The sequence below is a fragment of the Colius striatus genome, chromosome 12 (genome assembly GCF_028858725.1).
Source record: "Colius striatus isolate bColStr4 chromosome 12, bColStr4.1.hap1, whole genome shotgun sequence".
NCBI classification, from domain to species: Eukaryota; Metazoa; Chordata; class Aves; order Coliiformes; family Coliidae; genus Colius; species Colius striatus.
In genome coordinates, this window is record NC_084770.1 from 11,763,829 (window position 1) to 11,787,186 (window position 23,358).

The window sequence follows — 23,358 nt, forward strand, 5'->3', positions numbered from 1 at the left end:
TTAAAAATGAGATGAATTGAACAGAATCTGAAGATCCCTTTAAGTGCTTGTATACTAATACCAGAGTTCTTTAGATATCTGTAACCATGGGCAGGGAATGAAATATGCAGACCCTGGTGGAAGTACTCATTGCTTATTTCAGTAATGTGGAGATGAACGTTCTTCCTCAGTTACTGATTCTCACACGTAACAGCATAGAGGATGGTCACAACTCAACTCGGTATTGCAACAGCAGCCATTCCAAAAACTTAGCGGGAGCTGGGCAGGAGACAGACGGAGCAGAGGGAGGCACAAGGGTACAAAAAGGCTGTGCTGACAGCTCACAGCCTACAGCTCCGTGCTGGAACCACACTTCAGAGATTGCCAGATCTTTGCCTTACTGACTAAAGCAAATAGCATTTCTCTGTGGAACTGAGAGCAACATTTGTTTGCAAACCAGATTTAGTTTTGTAAAGTTAAATTTTTTAAATGTAAATTTCCCAGTATTGATTGCTATGCAGATGAAGGGAGTTTGTGGTGCTCTCTGCATTCAGCAGCAGCAGCCTGGGGAGAAGTGATATGGAAATCATGCTCGGAACTGACTTGAACTATCTATTTTTATGGTGACACAACCATCTGTCATGCTGCTTTTTTCAGTGAGGAAAGAAGAGTCTGGCAGCCTGCTCTCTGTCTCCCAAATGGTAGGCAGTGAAAGCTCTTGCCTGCTCTTCTCAACACTCTCATTAGACCAGTATATTTCAGAAGTACTGATACTAGAAGCCCTGCAACAGGGAACAGGAGCCAGGACTTAAAGAAGCACAGAGCAGTGCTGGTTTTCTCAAGAATTGACTATGAAACACAGGTAACAACTACTGCAAGTTTTTAAAAGCAGACGTAGTGACTGTAAACTTCAGACATTTTAAATCCTGCTTGCAACCAAACAATCAAAACTATCTAACTGTAATACAATTTCTGAAATCCTTTCAACAACAAAAAAATAATAAAACCCATAGTTTAGCAAGAGCATAAAGGAAGCTACCTTTCAGTAATGAATAGCTTTGACCCTTATGCCACAAATGGAGGTAGCATGAAAATTTCCATCTTCATTTTCCATTCATTTGGGCAGTTCTAAGATAGATATTAACATAAAAGGAAAGAAAAATCATCATTTTTTTGTAGTCTCAAAATACCCACTTAGTCCTTTCATGACTTGCACTACAATTTGTACAAAGAAATTCTGAAAACCATAGGTAAGTAAACTCCAGCTTCTACAAACTGGGGTTTTTTTACATCCCAGTTTAAGGAAGCATCACAGACATGGTGCACATCCAGAACTGTTCTGTCAGTGTACATAAGGGAGATCTCAGAGCCCCAACATCTGCAGACTCTTTCTGTAGTAGCCAATATTAAATTGACAAATGAGAAAGCAACAGTGTGTTTAATACACGTGAACTAGAAAAATTGAAATTATAAGACAAGAAGTACTAAATACTACCAAACACACCTATTCGTTAGTAGCCAAGTAGATGGGAAGACTGCAACAGCTTTCAAACAAGGCAGAGATGCAGTGTTGTACAGCTAAGATACTACAGAGAACAAAGTTCTCTCTCTGGTATCTATCATTCTACAGACAGTATTTCAGGGACAAACAAAAACCCTGGAACCCCCAGTTCCGAACCAGGCCCCCCAAAGACCCTTGAAGTATGACAATTCTTCTTAAGGGCACGCCCACGCCAAGCGCTGGCTCTGAGTGACTCTGCCTAACATAACAAAAGCAATTAGTTACATTAGTATACTCCTTCATACAGACAAAGAGCTTCTCAAAGCTGAGAGCCAAGCAGCTAACAGTGCATCTAGAATCCAGCCTAGCTTGTTTGGAACTAGAGCTCAGGTATCACGTCATGGCACTGCATGAAGCCATTTAAATGAACATAACAGAGTGGATCCACAGGACAAAAGGTACTAACACATTAACATCAGCTACCTTCCTTAAACTTATTACCTTAATATGACCAAAAAAATTATTTTAATATGGTACCTGATATAATGTGTTTTGAATATGACTAATATGAAAACAATCATATTTTTCAAAGAGCTTTTATTTGTCTGCTTCCTTTCTTGGATATACGTGACATACATAGCACATAGTTTTTATGTTGGTGTACTATTCAAACATGAGATTTGAGTCCAAATAAAAAATTCACCGATCCTCTTTGCTTTGAACACAAGAGGCTAACTTATTCATGTAAAGCCAACATTTATCAGAAGCCATCTATACTCTAAAACTTCTGGAAGCAGACTATTAAAGCCTAGTTCAGATAGACATAATTTCATAGTACAGAAAATAGATTACCTTTACAAGAAAGAGATTTATAAGAATTCCTTCAAAAAAGTAAACATTCATGTATGCCTTCACTCTATCAACCTCTCCAAATCAACTGTAGTCAAAGACCACTATGGCTACCTGCGCCTTCTGGACATAAGACCATTTTAGAAGAGCACCATCATAACAGTAAAATTGACAATCAATCCTTTAGCTGTCATAAATATACTTATTTCATAATTAAAAATACATGAATCTCACATATCTCAATTACCATTTGTGAAGTTGCATTATATATAACCATATAAAGCCATATAGGACTCTCTAGCACAGAAAATCCACAAAGCCCTTACCGTCCATTGTAAGCAAAGTCAAACCACAAGTTTTCACAAAACATAGTATTCGTAACACAAAAAGATGTTTAGCTTGGCAACAACTGTGGTTAAAAGAAAAAAAGACAAGTTTACAAGTAGGATATGTAAAACCTGTCTAAAGCAGGCCCTTCTAAACTACATCTGTCCATCACCAGATTCAATGTATGTTCTCACAGAAAGAAGTGTACAGTGTTTCACAGGAATTGTTCATCCTTGCAAACAGTAGCACTCGTGTTCCACCTCATTTTTGTTAAATCACCAGATTTAATGACTCAATTTATCAACCAGATTTTAAAATCTCAAGATATCAAACATGAAAAGTTCACAGGTTAGTTTTTAAATTCTGTTCCCAATCTTAACATATGTAGTAAAATGTACTTCTGAGGCACTGCTGAAAAATCCAAGCAGAAGTTGATTGTCTTATGTATAACCATAAACATTCAAGAAACAGTTGGTCTATTTTGAGTTCAAAATTTCACTGTTCCCATGAAAGGGAAGAGTCTTGATAATTTGATTTTCTGTATTCTAGAAATGTTAGCATACAGTCAATGTTAACATACAAAACTTGGCACTAGAACTGCCTCTTTCAGAGCCATACAGTCTTTGCGTGCACTGTAACCTACAGTCAAACATAATTTCCAACTGTGCTGGAAATTTTCTATTATTCTATATCTGACTCTTCTATTAAAAATAAACATAGGCTGGATTTTTGTTTTAAAAAGCCTATCATCTCCCACAACTCGAAAAACAAGTATCAAAAAGGAACAAACAGCAAAAATAGAAGAAATAAACACATTGTGCTAGTTATGAAGCTCTGACACCTGACAGTCACAGTCTGAGGAACATTAAAAAAATTCCTATATACAGATTTTATATACACACTAAAATGAAGAGCTTAAGAAAATTACTATATCTGAATTTGCATTTGTTTCCATAACTTCTGCATCTAGCTGCAACTCATGCAAACGCATTTTCAAATGTATTACTGTGCAATAATCTTTTCTATTTGGTCTGGCAACAGAATTAGGTCAACACTTTCACCTATAGGTATCTAAAAGTACACACTTTTTGTGTCAAAGATAAGCCTTAGTTTCTTGGATAAAACATAGCATATTTAGAAGTTCGAAAGCCAAGTAGATCTCTCATTTCATTTCGGAATTTTGACAAATCTTGCCGCAGTTCATTCAGGTTTTCCACAGTTGCCTGATCTGTGCTTTGCATCTTCTGTCTCATGGAAGTCAAGTAACGGTGGACTAAGCAACACATCACCTTTTGATAATTCTCATCTCTCTTTTGCTTCAGATTTCTCCATTCCTTTAAAGAAACATCACACATTTACTAAAGTGATTTTTGAGCCCTAAACCCCGTATACTATTATACAGAGAATAAATATGAAAAATGCTATTTTACAGAAACAACTCAATGCAAAGAAATACTCAACACATGAAAATTGCCAGGCAATTTAAATTAAATTGCAATCTACTGTACCAATAAATCTGAAAATTGGAGGAATTTTTAGTTCCATACTCCTGAATGTTTCTCAGTCTTTGAATTTAGTCTTTGAATTTAGTTTATTAAATGTTATTTTTGTCAGCAAGAAGATGCAAAATTACAGGGTATAATTAAAATGCTTATTTAACAACAAAAAAAAATCCCTCTCCCTAACAATAAGAAGCTTCAGTAATGTCTTTTAGTTGTGTATTTTTACAATTTCAAAATACTTTTAAAAACAATTACCTGCCCCAAGGAACACTCTAACCTCACCGTTTTTGGGGCTAGCACATACCTCCTTGAGGTTCCTGTGAGTTTTCAACCAATCAAAGCATTTTTTCCACACTATTTACGGGAAAATTGAGGGTTGGAGGGAAGGGGGTTGAAATTCCCAGAACTGAAGTTAATAGAACCCTACTTAAGTAGAAATAGGTAACATATATTTATTTATTGGATGCAACATATGTTATTCTGAAGTTCCTGTTTAGCTTAGTAGCATTCAACATGTGACAGGGCAGCTTCACACAGCAATCTGCTGATTCATTTTAGCAAACAGCACCTCGCCAGCTTCAGAGTCTACAGTTTTCCCAATCATTTCGTACCTTTAGGCTGTTCTGACGTTTCACTTTGCCACTTGATGTATGAGAGCAGATCCATTTACTGAGACTGTTGAAAAGATAACAGATAGTCTTGGGAGAGGGAATAACATTGAAAGGTGGAGGTAGCGTGCATTTGTCATCAAAGTAGCTGAGCCAAAGCTTGGCACGAGCAAACTTCCATTCCTTATCTTCATGATTCTAAAGCATCAGAAACATTAACAGAGATGAGAAGCAAAAATATTAACAGAGTGTTTTGTAAGTTTTATTTTCACATATCTGAAAAACTGAACGTTATTTAACTGTGACTATATAATATTTTAATATATTTTAAATATTTAATAATTTTGTTTATACAGAAGTAAAACTATGTCTCTTCAATTCACTGTATACTCTGTTGTAAAAATAAAATTCAGATATGAATATACAAACCCCCTGTCAAATGCCCAAGCACCACACCTTACCAAGAATAGCACCTTGACTTGAATAGGCATTAGATCAAGAAAGCTTTCAATTCCCACAAGGCCAAAGCCTTGCACACGTTCAACATGTAAAGTATCCATTTTATTTGGATCAAAGTGACTAAAAAGTTCATGTTTGAAGGCAAGATGCTACTTGTGAGCTCAAAGACAGAGCTCATCCATGGAGGTCTGCAGATTAGTCTACACATCATAGGAATAAATTTGTGTAGAGTCTAAAGACAGATAAAACAATTATCAGTAATTAATAATAAAACACTTACTGCTATCAGCTGAAAACTTTTATGAAGCATTGCCACAAGGAGTTTAGTCAATACAATCACAACCACCACATTGTAGGTACCAACAATAACAGCACCCACAAAAGACTGTAATTCTTCACCATAGCTAAAACGTGTGACAAAGATTGCTACATGTGCCAGGGAGAATATATACCAGAACAGAGCAAAACATGTGCCAATAAACCTACAAAAACAAGGAAAAAAAAATCTGATTAGGTAAGGCAACCACCAAAAGTGAGTTCACTTAATGTAAATTCAAGTTGAGTGAAAAATTCCAGGTTTCCTTAATTACTAGAAATTAAGGGCTAGAACAATAAAGCTATTTCAGAGAAATTTGTATCAAACTCACGAATGGAATGTGTCATTGCTCTGTTGTTCACAGAAAATTCCTGCACAGTCCTTTTCTTCATTTACTGTAAATCCTTTATCATAGAGTTGTGTCAATCCAATTGTGAATGAGAACAAGACAAGAAGAAACATGCCCAGAAACTTCCCAAAATCTTGTAGCATCTGCCCCATTGAAATCTGTGAAATAGATTTATTCCTAATTTTAGTAAAACGTGTAGTTATTGTGGTTTGTATTATCTTCTTCAGCCTCTGATCAAGAAAAGAAATCTCCTGTCATTTTAAATGTTTCACTTAAATTTTAAGATGCTCAAGAGACCTCAAAATCAGGAGAAATCTTTGTATCATTTTTCAGTGGAAAAGTCTAGATGTTAAGAAGAAAATTTAAATAGTTTTAACATCACCTGATAACTTCACATCCTTCAATTAAGCATAAACAATAGTATGTACACCTCATACTCTAGTGTAATATCAATGGTAACAAGGAACTCACAAGTGAATAGATAAAAGTAGTAAATTAAATGCATTTGAACATAAATTCCATGATAGAAAGCTAAGAAAAATACAAATATTTTGAATTAATAAAAGCATTTGGAATTGTAATTCAGCACTAATCAAAAGCAGTATACCAAAGCCCATCTGTAGAACACAGACATAATTCCCTATATATTTTATGCAAGATTTTGAACATACAAAACGTGAAGGTGTGTAAACACATTACAATAGAACGATGTAAAGTACAGAAGATACAATAATAAATTCAGATCATTAATTTCCATTTCAAAATACCCTATATAGGAGTTTGCAAGAAAATCAAACCAAAAAGCTTGTGCTTTTTCTAAGAAAGGGATGACTTTTGTTATAACCAGAAGTTTTTTACAGTGACACAGCATAAACTGTTTATATCATTTAAATTATTCTTCCTACAAACTTCTTCAAAACACAACATGCTATTAAAAAGAATGTAGTTGTATAAAATGGGGTCAGGTAAATCTAATCCTCTATATACATCAGTGTGTGGAAAGCCTAATCCTACATGAATCACAATCTGTACTGAATCATAGTCCAGAACTGTATTGCTGGTCAGGTTTTGCAAGTACAAGTTAACTGGGAGATGAAGTGCCAACTCCTGCTCCTCCCATGCTGCTAGAAACTCACTGGGTACCCCTGTTGCACAGCAGATCCTCTCTAATTCTTGCCATGGTCATGGAGGATCTGCAACCGTAGGCAGAGCCACACAGTACTTATATCATTTGGTCAGAGGATAAATGTAATCCCCATTGTACTGTTTCACCACATCTAACCCTCTGAAGAAAAAAAAAAAAAAGCACAAAAATCCATTTACCCTTGAAGTGACACATGGTCATATGCAAAAACAAGACAAAGTAGATGAAACAGAAATGCACAAAAAGTGCAAACAACCCAAAACTGTTCTGCCCGTGTAAAAACACAGCCCAAATACCAGTTGCTTGCTTTATATTGTAATGCTATTCCTAAGTATTTAGAATTTCTAAACATTTCAAATCTAGTGATCTGATCTAGGGGGATATTATTCTACCTACCCTTAATAACAAAAAAGTCACACAGCCAACTTACACATCTGTATTAAAACAGGTTTTATTAATCAATAGGTAAAGAGATTGAATGCTTAAAAATAACTCTATTAGCAGAGAGTATAGTAACTGCTCTTCCCTCCCCCACCCACACCGTTGGGTTTCCATGCCATATTTGACTACCACCATTTGAACTTTGTGACCTACTTTCAGAAAATACTGTAAGAGTTGTTGCACAAGCTGTACTGGCCAACAGTAACAACATAAGCTTCAGTGTGGCACTGAATGGGGTGACTGTTGACTGTTTTTATTTACTTGGAAAATTTCATAACACAGCCTCCTAATAAAAAACTTGTGAAAGATCTAGTACATAAATAAATATGCATATTAAACAGTGAATCTCTTTAAAATGTGGAGAGACTTCAGTGTTCAATCGATTTGTCCAACAGGCCTAATGCCTACTGCAATGTCAAGCCTTTAGTATATTTTTCAAAGTATGCAACTACAGTTGTTTAAAAATGTACACACAAAAGAAACTTAATTAACAGCAACAGATTCACAACTAGAGAGAAATGGGCAAGAAGTAAAACTAACAAAACTTTGAGAGGAGAAACAGGTTTTTTTCAATAATATAAAACTGGTTACAAGGCCTATGAACATGCTTTTTAAAGCACTTTTAACAATGGTCTTAAAAAAGAACACTTTTTAACAAGCAATTATTTTTCTTTTCAAAGAATATCTATTCTCTATGAAACAAAATTACTCTGAAAGATGATGATTTGTGCAGCAAGATTATGCAGCTCACTAAGATGAGCTGACCCTTTAAGATGGAGTTTTCCAGCTAGATCCTAAAGCTTTCATATAAGACCTAGTGATTTGAGCCAAAATTATTTACTGTCCCTTTGGTATAGTTCTAGTTGCAGAGCATAAGTTGAAAAAAAATGCTGCTCTCAAGTATTTATTCTGTCTTTATGCTCAATAGTGATAATGTTTCTTGCAGGATCCTTTTATATCATCCTCTTGTCACAAAGCTCTTAAAATTAGTGTTGGTCATTAGAAGACAGGACAAAGTATTAATGTGACCTATTAGGACAAATTCCATCTGTATAATCACTGAATGACTAATCTATTTATTCCAAGCATCTTTTCATTCAACACTTGAAATGCAGTGATGGTGTGGTCAATCAGCTGTATTAACTAAATCCTATCACTACCAAGGGAAAAATAAATGAGGTAGAAAAAATTTGGAAAGTAGAGACTTGCCAAGTTAGACTTGTCACTTGTCAATATCCCAGGAAGTGATGCCAGAGAAGTTGGAAGTATACCCATGCAAATCTTCTTTCAGTGAGTTATGCTTTTGATAACAGGTGCTTTAGTCTGTAAGGATTTTTCACTAGCAAATAGCAAAATCAGTCAGTGCCGAGGACTCAAGCTGAACAGACAATCCACAGAAGGAGAAAAAAGGTTGCTAGTGGAAGAAGAGGTGATTCTACTCACAATATTTGATAGCATGAAGCTCTCTTCCTCCTTTTAATCTAAAAAGATTGGTTGTAATTGCATCCTAAATGTGATGTCTTAATAAGAGCCCAGGCTCCCTTCCCTATCCCCAAAGGTACTACATCTTCTGAATAGTGTCATATCACACTGTCAGGCCCACTCAATTTATCTGAAGTTTAGCAAGATGAGTGGCACCAAGACTAAGATGAGAAGGTCTGTGCTTAAAAAAAGAAATCAAGTAAGAAAAAAACACTACATGACATAAACTCAATGTCTGCTGTCAAATCAGGAAAAGAAATTCAATTCTTTGCACAACACCAAGCTAAATTCCAACTTTAAGTGAAAAATCTTAATTTGGCTTTGAAACTTTTGTGGTTGCTATTGTTTGAACATCACAACAAAAGACTCTTAATGCTCCCCTCATCGTCTCCGGATGCCTGAATTAAAGGTATTACATAATTAAAAATGTGAAGATTTACTGTCATTTTTACTCACTGTAAGCCTCCAGTAAATACCAAGAAGAAACCTGTTCTCCCTTCTTTGAACTGGCTCTAAATAGGTGGCTATTTCAATACTGACGAGACATTTATATTTTTCCAACCAATGAAATCTGCACAGTTCAGCTCAATATGCAACTTCAGTGACATTACAGAAATAAACAGAAAGGCTTTTGATTGCTATTTTAGAGCTAAGTTAGGACAATTTCTATAGTTTTCAAACTGCAGACACTTAGTAGTGTGTTAAGCTAATAACAGATGAAAACAACATGATAATATAGGTACAATTATCATGGGAAAAATATACAAAAGTGAATTACACTAGGTCCTTCAATCTTTTTCTTACCTTTTTTCCATCTAAATCAGTATGTTTTACATGAGAGATTAAAAAAAAAAATCAAACTTCAATGCAATATCACTTCTTCTACATTTTACTTTCTTCCTTAATTTAATTTCTTCATCTTCTCATTTCAATAACTCTTCAAAGCAAGTTAAGATCCAAGTTTAATATTTTCTCAAGCAGTGATGATACTCACCTGGAGTGGTCCCAGAATAGAGCTGGTTGTGTACATGAAGAAGAGTCGCAGGTAACTAAGAACATTAGCAAAAGCAAAAAGGCCTTCTGCCACTAAGGTGGGATGGAATGCATCCCAGTCCTTCCTCTCAGCATAATCATGAAACTGCAATGTAAAAAGGACACGCTGAAGTCACTGACACTATAAACACAGAAATGCACCCATGCACCACTCCCTGGTTCTTTCCCAAAATGGGCAACAGCGAAAAACAAAAAAAAAGTTCCACTTTAACCTAAGGAAAAACTATTGTACTGCGAGGGTGAGGGAGCCCTAGCACAGGCTGCCCAGAGAGGGTGCAGAGTCTCCTTCCTTGGAGGTCTTCAAGATCTACCTGGACGTGAACCTGTGCAACCTGATCTGGGTAGACCTGCTTCTGCAGGGGGGCTGGACTTGATCTCTAGAGGCTCCTTCCAACACCTACCATTCTGTGATTCTATTTCTATGAAAAGAAACTAACATATATAATTCATATACAGCTTACCTCTTTCACATATCTCACTCTAATTTGTAGACAAAGGCATTTTAAAAGCCATTCCAGGGGGAATCAGAAATCACATTATTTAAATCCAACACTGAACTCCAGCACTCACTTCTCGGTAAGCCATTTATTCCTCAGTTCTGCTTCCTCTTCTACTGTTTTGCATTATTTGTTGAAGCAGGGATTCATGTACTTCATAAGCATGTGCACTGTCTAGTGTAATTGGCTTCAGTCAAAAGCAACACTAAAATGCTATGAAGAAAACTGATGTGCACATGCAATTGTAATGGGGTGACAGATAGTCTTAAGTATTTAGAAAGCTTTAGAAAGACTCAGGACCTGAGGTTCCTACAGTGGATTTTATGAATAACTACAGTGAACAGAAGTCACAAGTAAACTGTTGGTGTAAACACATCCTTGAAGTGTATCTATTAGGAACTGTTCATGGAATAGCCACAGATCTGTAACTTGCAGCTTGGGTGAATACATCCTGCATTTATATTACCAGCTTCTGCCATCTCAGATGGCCATTCAAAAACTATGGAACTCAAAGCTGGGTTAAAACAATTTGCTTGAAAGTTTGCTGCACAAAGATGGCAAGAAACAGGGATAAACAGGTTTTTATACATTGCACATGGACAAACTCTTCTGCTACAGAGACTCATTTCTTACAGCTTCAGGGCCTACAAACAGACCTGTGATGTAAACTAAGCATTTTTATTTGGTTTTCTAAATAATTTATAAATGAAAAAAATAAATTTTTCCACATCAAAGTGGCAAAAAGCCATTGTGTGTCTGTTACATAGGACAGGAGATCTGCATCTTTGAAGAAGTTACCACTTAAATTAATAGCAAAGGCCTCTTATGTAAACAAAGGAACTACTAATACAGACACGTGCTGATTGCAAAGCACATGTTTGGGAGGGCAGCCCAACATGGCATTTTCTCTTTATTTTTTCCAAGAAATGGAGCTTTTCTTTCCAAATGATTACCAGCTTCTGAATCAATGCAAGGATAGAGAAGTGAGCCAAATACCAAGTCGGGAAGAACTGAACCAGCTTATTTCCCTCCCAATTGTCAGACAGCTGTCAGCTGACAGTTTGCAATACAAAATAATGGTGCTACTGCACTGGCTTACATTTTGCTAAAATATTCATATTCAATTGGTCTGGCAGCTTGCCACATGCTGTGAAGCTAACATACAACAGAACAAGAACAATCATTTTCAAAACTTGTATGTTCAATCAAATCCAGATGGCTTTTCACAGAGAAAAGACAAGGCTCCTCTATGGTCTCAGGGTGTTTCTTCCTTACTATTAAAAAACACAAAACCCAACCATTCAAACCCAAACCAAACCACCACAAACCCAGAAACAAACAAAAAACAAAACACCAAAACAAAAATACCCCCACCAAACAAAAAACAATTAACCCCTTGAACCACCTATGACTTTTGAGCATATGTAATCAAAAGGTAAATAAAACTTTCTGTAGCAAAAAAGCTTTAGGCAATACAGACATATAGTACTGATCTATTCTATCTGGTGAACTCAAATACAAAATCAGATGAGCTGTACGGGATTTTTCCAAATGAAATTCAAGCCATTTAGAAGAGCAGTCAGTTCTTACAAGGAAGAGGGTAACTCTGTTTGGAGTCCTCGAGTACTTTGGTGTTTCTTGATATGTTTTTTAATTCTCATTTCCCGCATCAATCTCTTAACTACAACATACTACTGTTAACATACCACATGTTCTGTATCTTCATATGTTTTGTAGCACTGTACTAAGAAGGTATTTGTCCAGTCAGTCCCAGAGAAGTTTTGGATCTAGGAAGATAGGTGCTCACCTTGTTATGGGCAACTACTTTGAGAGCAAAAGTTGCCAAATACAGGGAATTCATCACAAAACTAAGCTGATTACGGGATTCTTCTAAAAAGTCTTCTAAACCATCATACCAGAGTCTTTTAACATCTGACCACACCATTCCTGCAGGAAAAAAACAAAAAAGGTCAGGGAAGTAAAGACACTGCACAGAATAGATATCCTTTCACAACTGAAGCACTTTTGACTGGCTTTTGTAAATGATACTTTAGTAAAGAGAAAAAAGTAATCAAGTAAATTAACTAAAAGTATTGCATTGGATTACAAGCAACAAGATGTGTAACCTTTTCAAGCCTACTTTCCAATTAAGAAACACATTCTCCAATAAAAAAGGGCATGAGAGGAAATAGGAGAAAGATCAGACAAGAAAAAGTCAAATGTAAATAATGCTAGAATATAAATGCTTTTTATGAATAAAAAGTATTCACTTTTTTCCAAAGTCATTATAGAAAGCATTAGTATAATAAGTATCAAGTATTTTTTGGAAGTGTGTATAAAATGTTTTTTAAAAATAGTCAGTTCAGTAACTGTTACTGGAAAGATTAAAAAAGTAGAAACTTTTCCTACCCTAACTGGTATTAAATAAAATATTAATAGACCAGAGGAAAGAGACCAAGACTTAAGACTGCAAAAACCTGAAGTCTTAGGGCAATATACATTTCAATATTCAGGATCTTTAGAACAAAATGAATTTTATCATTATTACCTATATCTAGCTGTCTAGAAAAATATAGTTGGTAATTACAGACTGGCTATTTTTATAAAAAATGAAAGCACCATTAGACAAAATATAACAGCACCTTTGACTTCTATGAATAATCAGCTCTTTAATGGGGTTTTTCTAGGACTTCAGATGTAAACCACTACACTTAGGACAAGAAGAAAAGCAGCATGTGTAAAAATGGTAGTTAAAAACTGTTAAGATTTGGTTCAGCTTTTAAGACTTTGCAACTTCTCTAAAACTTTGTCCCAGCAGAAGCAAGATCCAGTGAATGGAAAAAAAATAAGATACTTATGCCTAGCTTCATTCATTCAGTGAGCTTTACAGCAGGGTTGGAAAGCATAATAAAAAGAAGTGTAATGTACACAGTTCATTAAAAGACTTATATAAATCTCTTCTTCCTGGTTATAAAGAAAACACTTCTAAACAAGAATCTCTGTGCCACTCCATTTAATTGCCATGTATTTTACACTAAATGTCTTAAAGAATCAGTAAAAAGAGTTAGAGAAGTAGAAGATGCTATAATTTATGTTATTTACACAAACAAGAATTTGAGTTCTCTTGCTTTATTTTGCTGGGGAAGGCACTTTCATGATTTAGGCTCAATAACCTGGGAAAGAGAATTACTGTTTTGATTTTGAAAGTTAATCCAGTGGAACACAAGACTAGCCGCTAACTTTGTTGGAAATTCTGCTGTGGCCATTTTAACATTGATTTTTTAAAAACTATTTTAACGGGACTACAGAAGACAATAATATAGGTAAATCCATGTTACTACGTTCTTTTTATTCCAGTTATTTTTGTCACACGTTTTCTAAATGCATTCTTTTCAATTTACTGAATCTTTTAAGGAAACAGGACAAATTTTTATTACAAAATAGGTATTTACACTATAAATGCAATTTCTATTACAAAAATTAAGATCTAATAATGTGAAAATATCCTGATTTTCATAATTTATGTTACTTACAGGTCATTTTTCAATTCTATCTGAAACCAACACGTTGAAACACAACATGAAGAAAATAAAATGTTTCCATGGCCTTTCATTGAAATTTCCAAGATCACCTATTGACACACTTTTTGCCTACGTCAGGTTTGATGGAACAACATCATTCTAAAATCAGATATTGAATCTACAAAGAGTCTTTTACAATGGCTTGCACTCTACATTGGAAGCTTTTGAGGTTTTTTTAAGACCTTCATGTGTTTGTATGTGGGGTGCTCACCATTTCAAAAACCTGTATGAAGTAATGAACAGGTTTAATACAGCTTAACAATGCAAGGAATGGCTGTTACCAAAAACCTCATCCTAAAATAACAAACAGTCCACCCACGACTACACAGATAAAAACTGTGGTGTTTTCAACTATGTCATTGCTTTTTAAAAGTCCAGTCAACCAAACAACATAAGGTAATTAGATATGTATCAAGAAACATGTTTTCATGAAATTATCTACCAAATATTAATGTAAAATGAAACATATACCAACTCACCAAAACAATGTTAAAAGGTTTCAGGAATTTCCAGTCAAAAGTTCATGAGGGCTCAATAAAAATTATACCTGTGCTCCCTCTACTGTACCAACCAGAATTAACATGTGTTCTTCGAGATATACTTAAAACAATCAGCAACAATGACATAAAGAAATGGAAAGTTATAATATAGGACTTTTTTTCCTGTAACACTATCCTCCAAAGAGCAAATTTGAGTGATGAGTAACATACAAATTTCACAGGAAGCTAGTAGAAATCACTATTATTTGATCAACATCAGTGACTGTCATTCAATCTACTCAAAACATACCTACCAATTAGCCATATTATCAGAAGATAGTCTATTCTCTCAAGGGCTGGTCCCATTGTATTCTTCTTATTTTCATTGTAGACAAGGGAATACAAATTAAGTAATAACAGAAACGTGAAATACGAAGCTCCATGAATAATAAACTTCATAAAAGGAGTGTGAATGATTCGACCTACTCGAGATTTAGGGGCTAACAAGTAACACAAGGACAGAACTGGCCAGAAAATGCCAACCATCAAAACAGTCAAAATTTTCTTGCACGTGTGCTTGCGTCGATAGCCCGCCATCTGTCCAAACCATACTGTGTTTAGAAACTGCTGGCAGTTAGACTGAGCAACAAACTGGAGGGAAAGAAAAAAGGAAATGTAATGAAGATGAAAGCAGTCTCAGGTTTCTTAATACAGACTACTAATTTACATTATTAGAATTAATTTTTAAACTATGTGTAGTTACCAATGAACAGGAAAAGGCAAGAATATTAAGCTGAAATAATTATAAGACTAATTATAAGTGCTACAGACTCATTATGATGAAAAACATCCTTAATTTCCTTCTAAACCCAGCAACTAAACATGAATGATACACAATAGAATTGTAATGGTTTTCAGGTCAAGAAAGAATTTTCATTTCTAATTACAAGCAACACCATACCCCAGACAGCTCCATTATCAGTTACTATAAAAGAGTGATGTTATCTGAAGAATAAGACACTGTTATTGTAAAATACTACCCAAATTGTAAAACACATCAACTTGTGAGATGAGGACTACGTGGAAAAGTAGTTTTATGTGTATTAGTTCTTAAAATCGTTATGGCTCTAATCGGCAGGTTTGATTTTAAGTCAGAATAAGCTATGTTGATCAGTCTCTCAAAAGATGATTTTGGCCTTAAGATTTTGTAGCTTTGAAAAAAATATTTTCAAATTTCAGGTGCCTATTTGCATGGAGTTACAAAATAATGTATTTCACTAGAGGATGCTTTGTCATTTAATTTTTAAAATGTTAACAAAAAGATCTTGATATTATCATCACATCTTAGAAAGCATCAAAAAAACCCAGTATCTATAGTAAACTTGCCAGGAATAAGGCATATTCTGCAAAGATCTTTTCTCATACCATAAAAAAAAATGTTGTTATTGTCCAACCACTGTGGTGAAAACAAGCTACGCTCAAAACCAGAAGAATATCTGAAATACTTCAGTATGCTTACTTAACACATGCCAGAAATGTGTAATGCAATTTTTAGGACATTTCATAACTACGGCTTCTGACTTTCAAACATTACGTACTTTAAGGGTTAAATATACATACTACATACATAGAACAGACAGAACCACAATGCCTTCAGTAAATGCTAACTGAAAACGCATTTTACTTGGAAAGGAAACTTCGTCTGTACTAGAATCCCAAATATACCCACTTGCCTTCCAGTACAGTAAAACAAGGGTTATAATTTGTCCAGGGATAAAGACAACAATGACCTAGTGCACAAAGTTCCATACTGATGCACAAAAAGACTGTACTGTTCTGGAACAGAGGCACTATTCAGTTACACCAGCATAGGTCTGACATAATTCTGAACAGAATAGATGAGGCCTGAGCCAAAGCTGAACAGCTAATGACAAGCGGGAAGATGACAAATCATGTATGGCACCTAAGGATCTACGCTTCCCTAGGCAAGGATTTAATGAGGATCTGAACAAATAATTATCACTACCACAGCTGTTCATAAAAGAGTGTTTAGTCTACACTCCAACACAGAAAATCCTACATTCTTCTCCACAGTAATTACTGAAGAAACACTCAGTATCTTGCAATGTAATTTCCCTGTTTCACCACAGATGGTCTGTGTATTACCATCTCTTCTGTAACTCCTGCAAATTTATCTCCTCTTCCATGACTAGAGGCAGAACAATAAATTAAATTTATTACTAGCAAAATATGACCTGGAAAGCCTATCAAATTACTGCAAAGACAAACCTCTTTTTGATTATACTTGATTGCAAGCTTTAAGCGACTTAAGTTCATTCTCTCTTCCAACAAGCCTCGTTTGTCTATATGCTCATCACTAGATGTGTGATTCAGAATAACTTCCAGCTCCCGTGAATTTCGTGCTTGTGCAAGCAAATCTTTAGCAAAGGTTTTGCACTGTTGAGCTAGCTCTTCATAATCATTTCTGAAAGACATAGAAACAGTACATACTACTACACTGGTCACATATTTCCCATTAAATCACTGACTATCCGGTTTTGGTCCAGATTGTACGTTACGCTAAGATAAATTAAAAAACAGAAACCAAACAGTCAGCTGTCAAGATCCAAGCATTCTGAAGACAATTCCAAGTAGGTTTCACCATGCAACATGACAATTACACTTCAGATTAGTTTGCAACTCCATAAGAGAAAAACTGAGAAACAGATTTAATTATTGTAAGTTTCATATAAAGAGCTAAAGCTTTGAATTATTTACAGGAGATAAGAAACTGTAGTAGTCACAAAATAAGACACCGATAACTCATCATTTGGAATGTTCACCTGGAAGGGAAGTTGGTTTGAGTTTTGCTTTATTTCTGTTCTCTGAAAATTAAAGTGTAGTCACTGAACACTATTTATTAATACAATTAATACAGTAAAATAAATGATACTATTTGCCTGACCTGGTACATTTTAGTGCCAAGCAGTATAACAAAAATGCAACAGCTGAACTCTTACTAAGACAGACAATCAGTTATGGAAACAGGTAATTCGTATCTTGTTAAAGAATGTTGAATTTTACCCCATACAAACATTTGTTTTCACATTCTCATTAAAAATATATCCTTTTGTTAAGCAGAAACCTACACAGTTTAAACATAAATTTATACTGAGAATTTGTTCACTAAACAGATGGAATTTTCAGCACAAAACCTTCTACATACATACACATATTTATATATACACACACACACGTACATGTGCACACATACGCTGTTCAGATCACGTAAGGAGCAAAATTAAGAAACCTGAAGTCATTCCCAACATGAGTCAGAATAAACAAGGTCTTGCACACTTCTATTCTGACGTAGGAGGAAAAAAAAGTGCAGAGAATGAATGAGCTATTGATACGATTAAAAACTGTATGATCTTCAAATGAGGCAGCTTTTAGCATAATTTCTATTTATTTTTTCCAGAGTAGACCTGAAATTTGAACAGTTGGTGCAACTATACATATCAAACTGTCTGCACCTAAAAGGATTTAAAGTAATTAAACTGTCAAAATGACTGCTAATGAGGCATAAATATATTACATAACTTGATATTATGTCTAATTATCAGTTCAAAATCTCCAATTACAAAGAAATCATGAATAAACATTTGTGAATGCAGACACATTTCCATAAATGTAATTTCACAAAAATATTAAAGTTGGTGGTTTGAATTCCTACCTGAATTCAACCTCAACAAGGCTTAGTTCTTTCAAGTCTGCACTAAGTTCAAAAGCTCGCAGGATCGGATCCTCCTCGGTCAACATGATTAAAGCAGGACTGGCCAAACACCGATAAATGTCAAGACGAAACCTATGAGAAAAGAATTGCAAGCAAAATGAAGATGTTTCATTTCATCAGCAGTTTCAAATCAAAAGCTATTCCAAGTTTGTATAAAACAGCTGAAAGAGAAAATCGGGCTTCCTACAATCAGACACTACAGGCATTAAATGTGATATGTCATAGAAGACACTGTCCTTCACGTACTTTGAATCCATACTATTCTAAGTATTAAATAATGGTTTCTTCTTCTTTTCCTCACTACTTTAACTGTTGTCAATACATCAGCAGAAGGCCCTCAGTTAAAGTAATGGTATTTGTGAAATTTTGACATTTCAATTTTACACTCGTATATAACACTTAAAACATCAAAGTAGCTCTTATGGTTCTACAAGTGGAAACAAGAGAGAGCGGTAAAGCATTTAAGGCAATCTTCTATTCTAAAAAAACCCAGCATCTCTAAATGAGAAATGGTGGGGAGCTTTAATGTGCAACACAAAAAAACTCAGGGAAAGCATCTGAAAGGATGATTATCCAGTCCGTTATCCATATCCCATAACATCCTCACAGGAAAGCTCAGGCAGCATGAGTTTCATGAGGGTATGGTGAGGTGGATCGAGAACTAGCTGAGTGACAGAGTCCAGAGGTTGGTGATCAATGGAGCCGAGTTAAGTTGGAGGCCTGTGGCACTGGCCAGTCTTCATTTATTTTTTATTGTCTATGATTGCTAAGTCTTACCTGGAATGTCGTAGACTATCTTTCTTGTTCTTTGCAGTACATAGTGTGCATTCACAGCCCACAGCATGAGGTTTGGGTAATGATATGTCTTGCTTTAACAGCATAGTGAGAATTTCATAGTTGTTACGATGAGCAGCTAAAATGACAGGTGCCACGTCCATGGTTGTCGAGTACTCGGGGTTCTGAATGCGTTCCATTAGTTTCTGGAATAAAATGTAGGAAGTATCTAAATTTATTACATATAGTTCTACTACAAAGGTCACATGTAAAGAGGGTTTTTTACTGTTAAACAATGAATCTCTCCTTCAAACTATTTTTCTCTGTTTCATAACCAAAACAAAGAAAAGTTTATAACATTCAAACACCTCTCAGATAAATACGGGAAAATTCGGTGTCTACCCTCTCCAATAAGCATGCATGATATTAAGAAGTGTGTTTTGCTCTGGTTTGAGAAAAAAATTACAAGTATATTTACTATCTAAGTGCAGAGAGGCTGAATTTAAGAACATTCTTTTAAATACTACAGTTACCTAGAATGCAATAGCACAGTCCCCCACTTCCCAACCCAAAATCAAGGAACACCACCACTCAACTACAATGGTTGGTCTGGAGGATCTTTTTGGTCTGTGATTAAGTAGAATGTCTACAGCTCCCACCACTTCTGAGTCAATAGCCACCAAAAGTGCATCCGATGACTAAAGAAAGAAAATAAATTATAGGTGAAAACAGCAGTAACATAAATAGCATAAAGAGTCAATCTGAAGCCAAACTCCATTACTTTAAGTAGCACAATGTTGTGTATTACCACTATGCATATGATCAGGGTATAAACTCAGGCTGTCATTCGAGAAGTGAGCATAGCGCTACTGATAACTTGCACGAACAGCAGAAGAACCCATTGCAAAAACTACTTTCCAGCAAAGATGATACAGGATACTTACAAAAAGTAAGTTCTAAAGAAATGGTTTATTAGGTCATTAAAAATGTTAAAAGCATACGTTTGTGTAACACAACCGAGGTATATGCAATACTTAAACCTGGTAGCTCTGTAGTAACACTAGGAACTTCAGTTTTGCTTTCTGTGAAAAGAAAAACTCTTGGTTTTTTCATTCTTATTTGTGAAACTTCACTGCAGTTGAGCTAAGCAGCTTTTCACCTTCCCTACAGTTTATATTATTCTTCCTACTTTACTTGAAAAAAGTAAATTTTTTGATTTAAAAATAAAAAGACACGGTTCTGTTACCACCACTAAAAAGAAGATCCAGGGAAGTGAAAGCTTGTTGTTTTTTTTCTCATCCAATATCAAGCCTGACAAAAGGTACCACTTTTCCCTTTCCTTCATACTTATGTCATCACAGCTACATCTCTCTCAGCAGCAGAGATGTTGCATACAGTTAAAGAAGTATTGTTGGGATGAAACTGCCTCTGCCATCAAGTACAGATCAATTCTGACAAGAAAAAACTGAATAAACACGTGCTTGCCTTAGGCAAGTCACCTAATACAAGCTGCATTTTTCTAACTGTGATACCATTAAAAAAGTTATTATACCCCACAGCCCAAGAGATCTTCGCATTCTGCAGTTTTTAGTGCAATGCCTCTGACTATATACTGTTTGTTTGAAGGTAATGTATACATTATGTTTGAAAGAAGAATAACAGGTAGAGTGAAATTCAGAATTGTTGATATCATTGAAAGTGTTACTATACATTTGCCATGCTAATAAAATGCCACTAGTACAGCAAATTAGTGAGAAGAAAATACTTTAACTCAATGGAAAAATAACTGAATTGCCTGTAAAGACATTCTATTTCCTTTCAAATTCTAACAGATTAACAGAGAAAATATATAGAACGCACAGATCAATGACTACATTGAAAATTTTCAATAACTTATGCATTGTATACCTGGCAGCCGTAATCCAAAAGAAGCTGCAGTATGTCCAAGTTTTCATTTTCAATGGTTATGGTAACAGCATTTCGTCCAAGCACATCCACACAATTTATGTTCATTTCGCCTGAGCTGTTTTCCTCTAAAAGTTTCTTAACCATGTAATAGTCACCTGTACAAGTAACAAATTAATGTCCCTTAGTATTATTATAAAGCACTAAATGCTTATAGACATTTTAAACATCAGCAACCATCAAACAAGACAATATTCCACCACTGATAATAGGCACTGAATATGTCAGACAATTAAGAAGCCAAGGTAGAAAAACATTCTCTCTTCAGAGAGGAAACTAATGATATTTCAGGAGCTCTCTTTCAGGAAAGCACTAAGACATGTATTTTAATGCATCCTTTTAGTTTCAGTCCTAAAAACACACACAAAAGCATGGGGACTTTTCAAAACTGAGGGAATAGCTCCTACATAACCTGTGAGACAAGAAACATCAAGTTCAACTACATCAGAGTAGGCTTCTTGGTTCAAAAAAAAGCCATAGGCTCAGAGAATGCACCTCTATAATGCAACAAACAGCTCTAAATCTTCCTTGAGCAGATGTCACATTAGTCTTCTCTGAGACAGAGATATAATCAAAACAGGCGTGATATGATGTTGCAATGTTATAAAGCTGAAGCCAGCAAGTTTGATAAGCAAGTAAAGCTAATTATATTAAGACATACATAAGATGCTCCTTCCTATTTGACTCAAATACAGACATACGAGGCTGTCCTACTTAATCGATTCTTCTTGCCAAAAATAAAAGCTTTGAACTTTTTTTGTCTTTAGGGTGACAAATTGCTGTGCAACATAGAAGACTATAATAAAGACAAATCTTAGCATACAATACTTTACAGAAGTATACATAGCGTATTTCTGCATACAATAGAATACCTACAGAGTTTGCAAGTACTAAACCAGCTGTTATAGTCACAATTATTGTTTTTAAATTTTTGCTGTGCATCCTAGCTCCTTGAGTCTCTGTTTATATGTGGAGGGAAAGTTGTGGCTCAGTCTTGTTTTTGGGATACACTGTACACCAGCAGCACAGCTGCAGGCAGTCCAGCTGTCTAACAGCAAAGCATCAGAGAGTACCAGAACAAACTTCCTAAGCCTGCTGGCTAACGTCACTGCAGAAATACTCCTACAGTTGTGAGCAAACCTAAACACACGGCCAGCAGACAGCTCTGCAGATAAACACATCAGTTTCTCTAGCCATGCTTATGTCCTAAAGTACACACAACCATTCAAGCACACAATTAAAAGCATATCGCAGAACCCAACATTCTGGACATATAAAGATCAGTTTGATTTATAACTCTGCTTCTACTCAAGTATAAGCAAATATAAGCTTAGAAGTAACTAGCGTATTTTAGAAAGGAAAAAAACATCCACCACCACCATGGGTGCAAATCACGGGGAACTAGACTCACTCCTTCTGGAAATGTCTAGATAAGGTCCTAATTTTAAAAAATCTAGAGATTCACAGATTCTTTAACAGTGAACACAAGTATCTTACAAACTCCAGGCAAAAAACGAACTGTCCCACCAACACAGAAGGAGTCGGCCCCACGCCTCCCTTCCCAGGCGCCTGCGGTACTGAGGATAAAGGGAGGCGGCGACGCAGCGGGGCCAGAGCAGGGCGGCCTCGCCGCGGGGCAGCTCCCAATCCGGGCGCCAGACACGGCGGTGGCCGCACAGCAGCCGCACAGCGACCACCTGCCACCCCGCAGTGTGAGGCGCGGGCACCGCGGGAGTTCCCCCGCTCATCCCCCGTCACAAACCGTCGCGGACGCGGGCTCAGGCCCTCGGGGCGAGCGGCCGAAGCCTCCGCTCTGAGGGCGCGGCAGGCGGGGCCGGGCTGGGCCGGGCAGCGGGGCTGGTACCTTTGTCGCAGGCCAGCAGGAAGAGCTTCTCGTCCAGAGTAGTCTCCTCCTTCACCTGCCGCACGTCCTTCAGCGCCAGCAGCTTGTTCGGCGAGGCCGAGGCGGACGGGTCCGCGCTCTGGTACAAGGCGGCCATGGCGCCGGCTCCGCCAGGCCCATGAGAGCGCGGGCGGGGTGGCGGCGCGGCGCAGCGCGGCCTCCGGTACCCGCTGCCACCCCGGCGGGCGCGGGTCAGCAGCGGCCGCCGCTGTCAGCCCCAGCCCGACGAGCAGGACAGGGGGTGACCGCTCCCCTCCGCACTGCGCAGGCTCCAATGGCGGTGATTCCCCCTGCGGGGGGCAGCGGGAGGTGTGCGGGGAGGAGCCCGACGAGGGACTGTGGCGGCAGACCGGGCG

At 36.6% G+C, this 23,358-nt stretch overlaps 1 protein-coding gene across 2 annotated transcripts; it reads right to left on the bottom strand.

Annotated features, from left to right (window-relative positions):
• Positions 1–2,060: 2,060 nt before the first annotated feature.
• Positions 2,061–23,248, bottom strand: TRPC1 (transient receptor potential cation channel subfamily C member 1). 2 transcript variants are annotated; one of them, XM_062005866.1, is made up of 13 exons: positions 22,964–23,248; positions 21,043–21,197; positions 19,731–19,832; positions 19,138–19,340; positions 18,301–18,432; positions 16,857–17,052; positions 14,882–15,218; positions 12,315–12,454; positions 9,952–10,095; positions 5,873–6,048; positions 5,506–5,707; positions 4,770–4,964; positions 2,061–3,990 (listed from the first exon to the last, which is right to left on the bottom strand). In XM_062005866.1, the coding sequence occupies exons 1-13, from the start codon at positions 23,097–23,099 to the stop codon at positions 3,763–3,765; spliced, it is 2,346 nt and encodes a 781-aa protein (XP_061861850.1). In that variant the 5' UTR covers positions 23,100–23,248; the 3' UTR covers positions 2,061–3,762. The 2 variants fall into 2 exon arrangements, with proteins under 2 accessions (XP_061861850.1, XP_061861851.1); XM_062005867.1 differs by lacking the exon at positions 19,731–19,832.
• Positions 23,249–23,358: the final 110 nt, after the last annotated feature.

Coding starts and splice junctions, on each gene's coding strand:
- TRPC1 (XM_062005866.1), bottom strand. CDS start 23,099: ATGGCCGCCTTGTACCAGAGCGCGGACCCGTCCGCCTCGGCCTCGCCG. Junction 10,096..12,314: donor AAGTAGTTGCCCATAACAAG/GTGAGCACCTAT, acceptor TTTACATTGCAG/TTTCATGATTATGCTGAGAG. Junction 6,049..9,951: donor CTATTCTGGGACCACTCCAG/GTGAGTATCATC, acceptor TCTATTTCACAG/ATTTCAATGGGGCAGATGCT.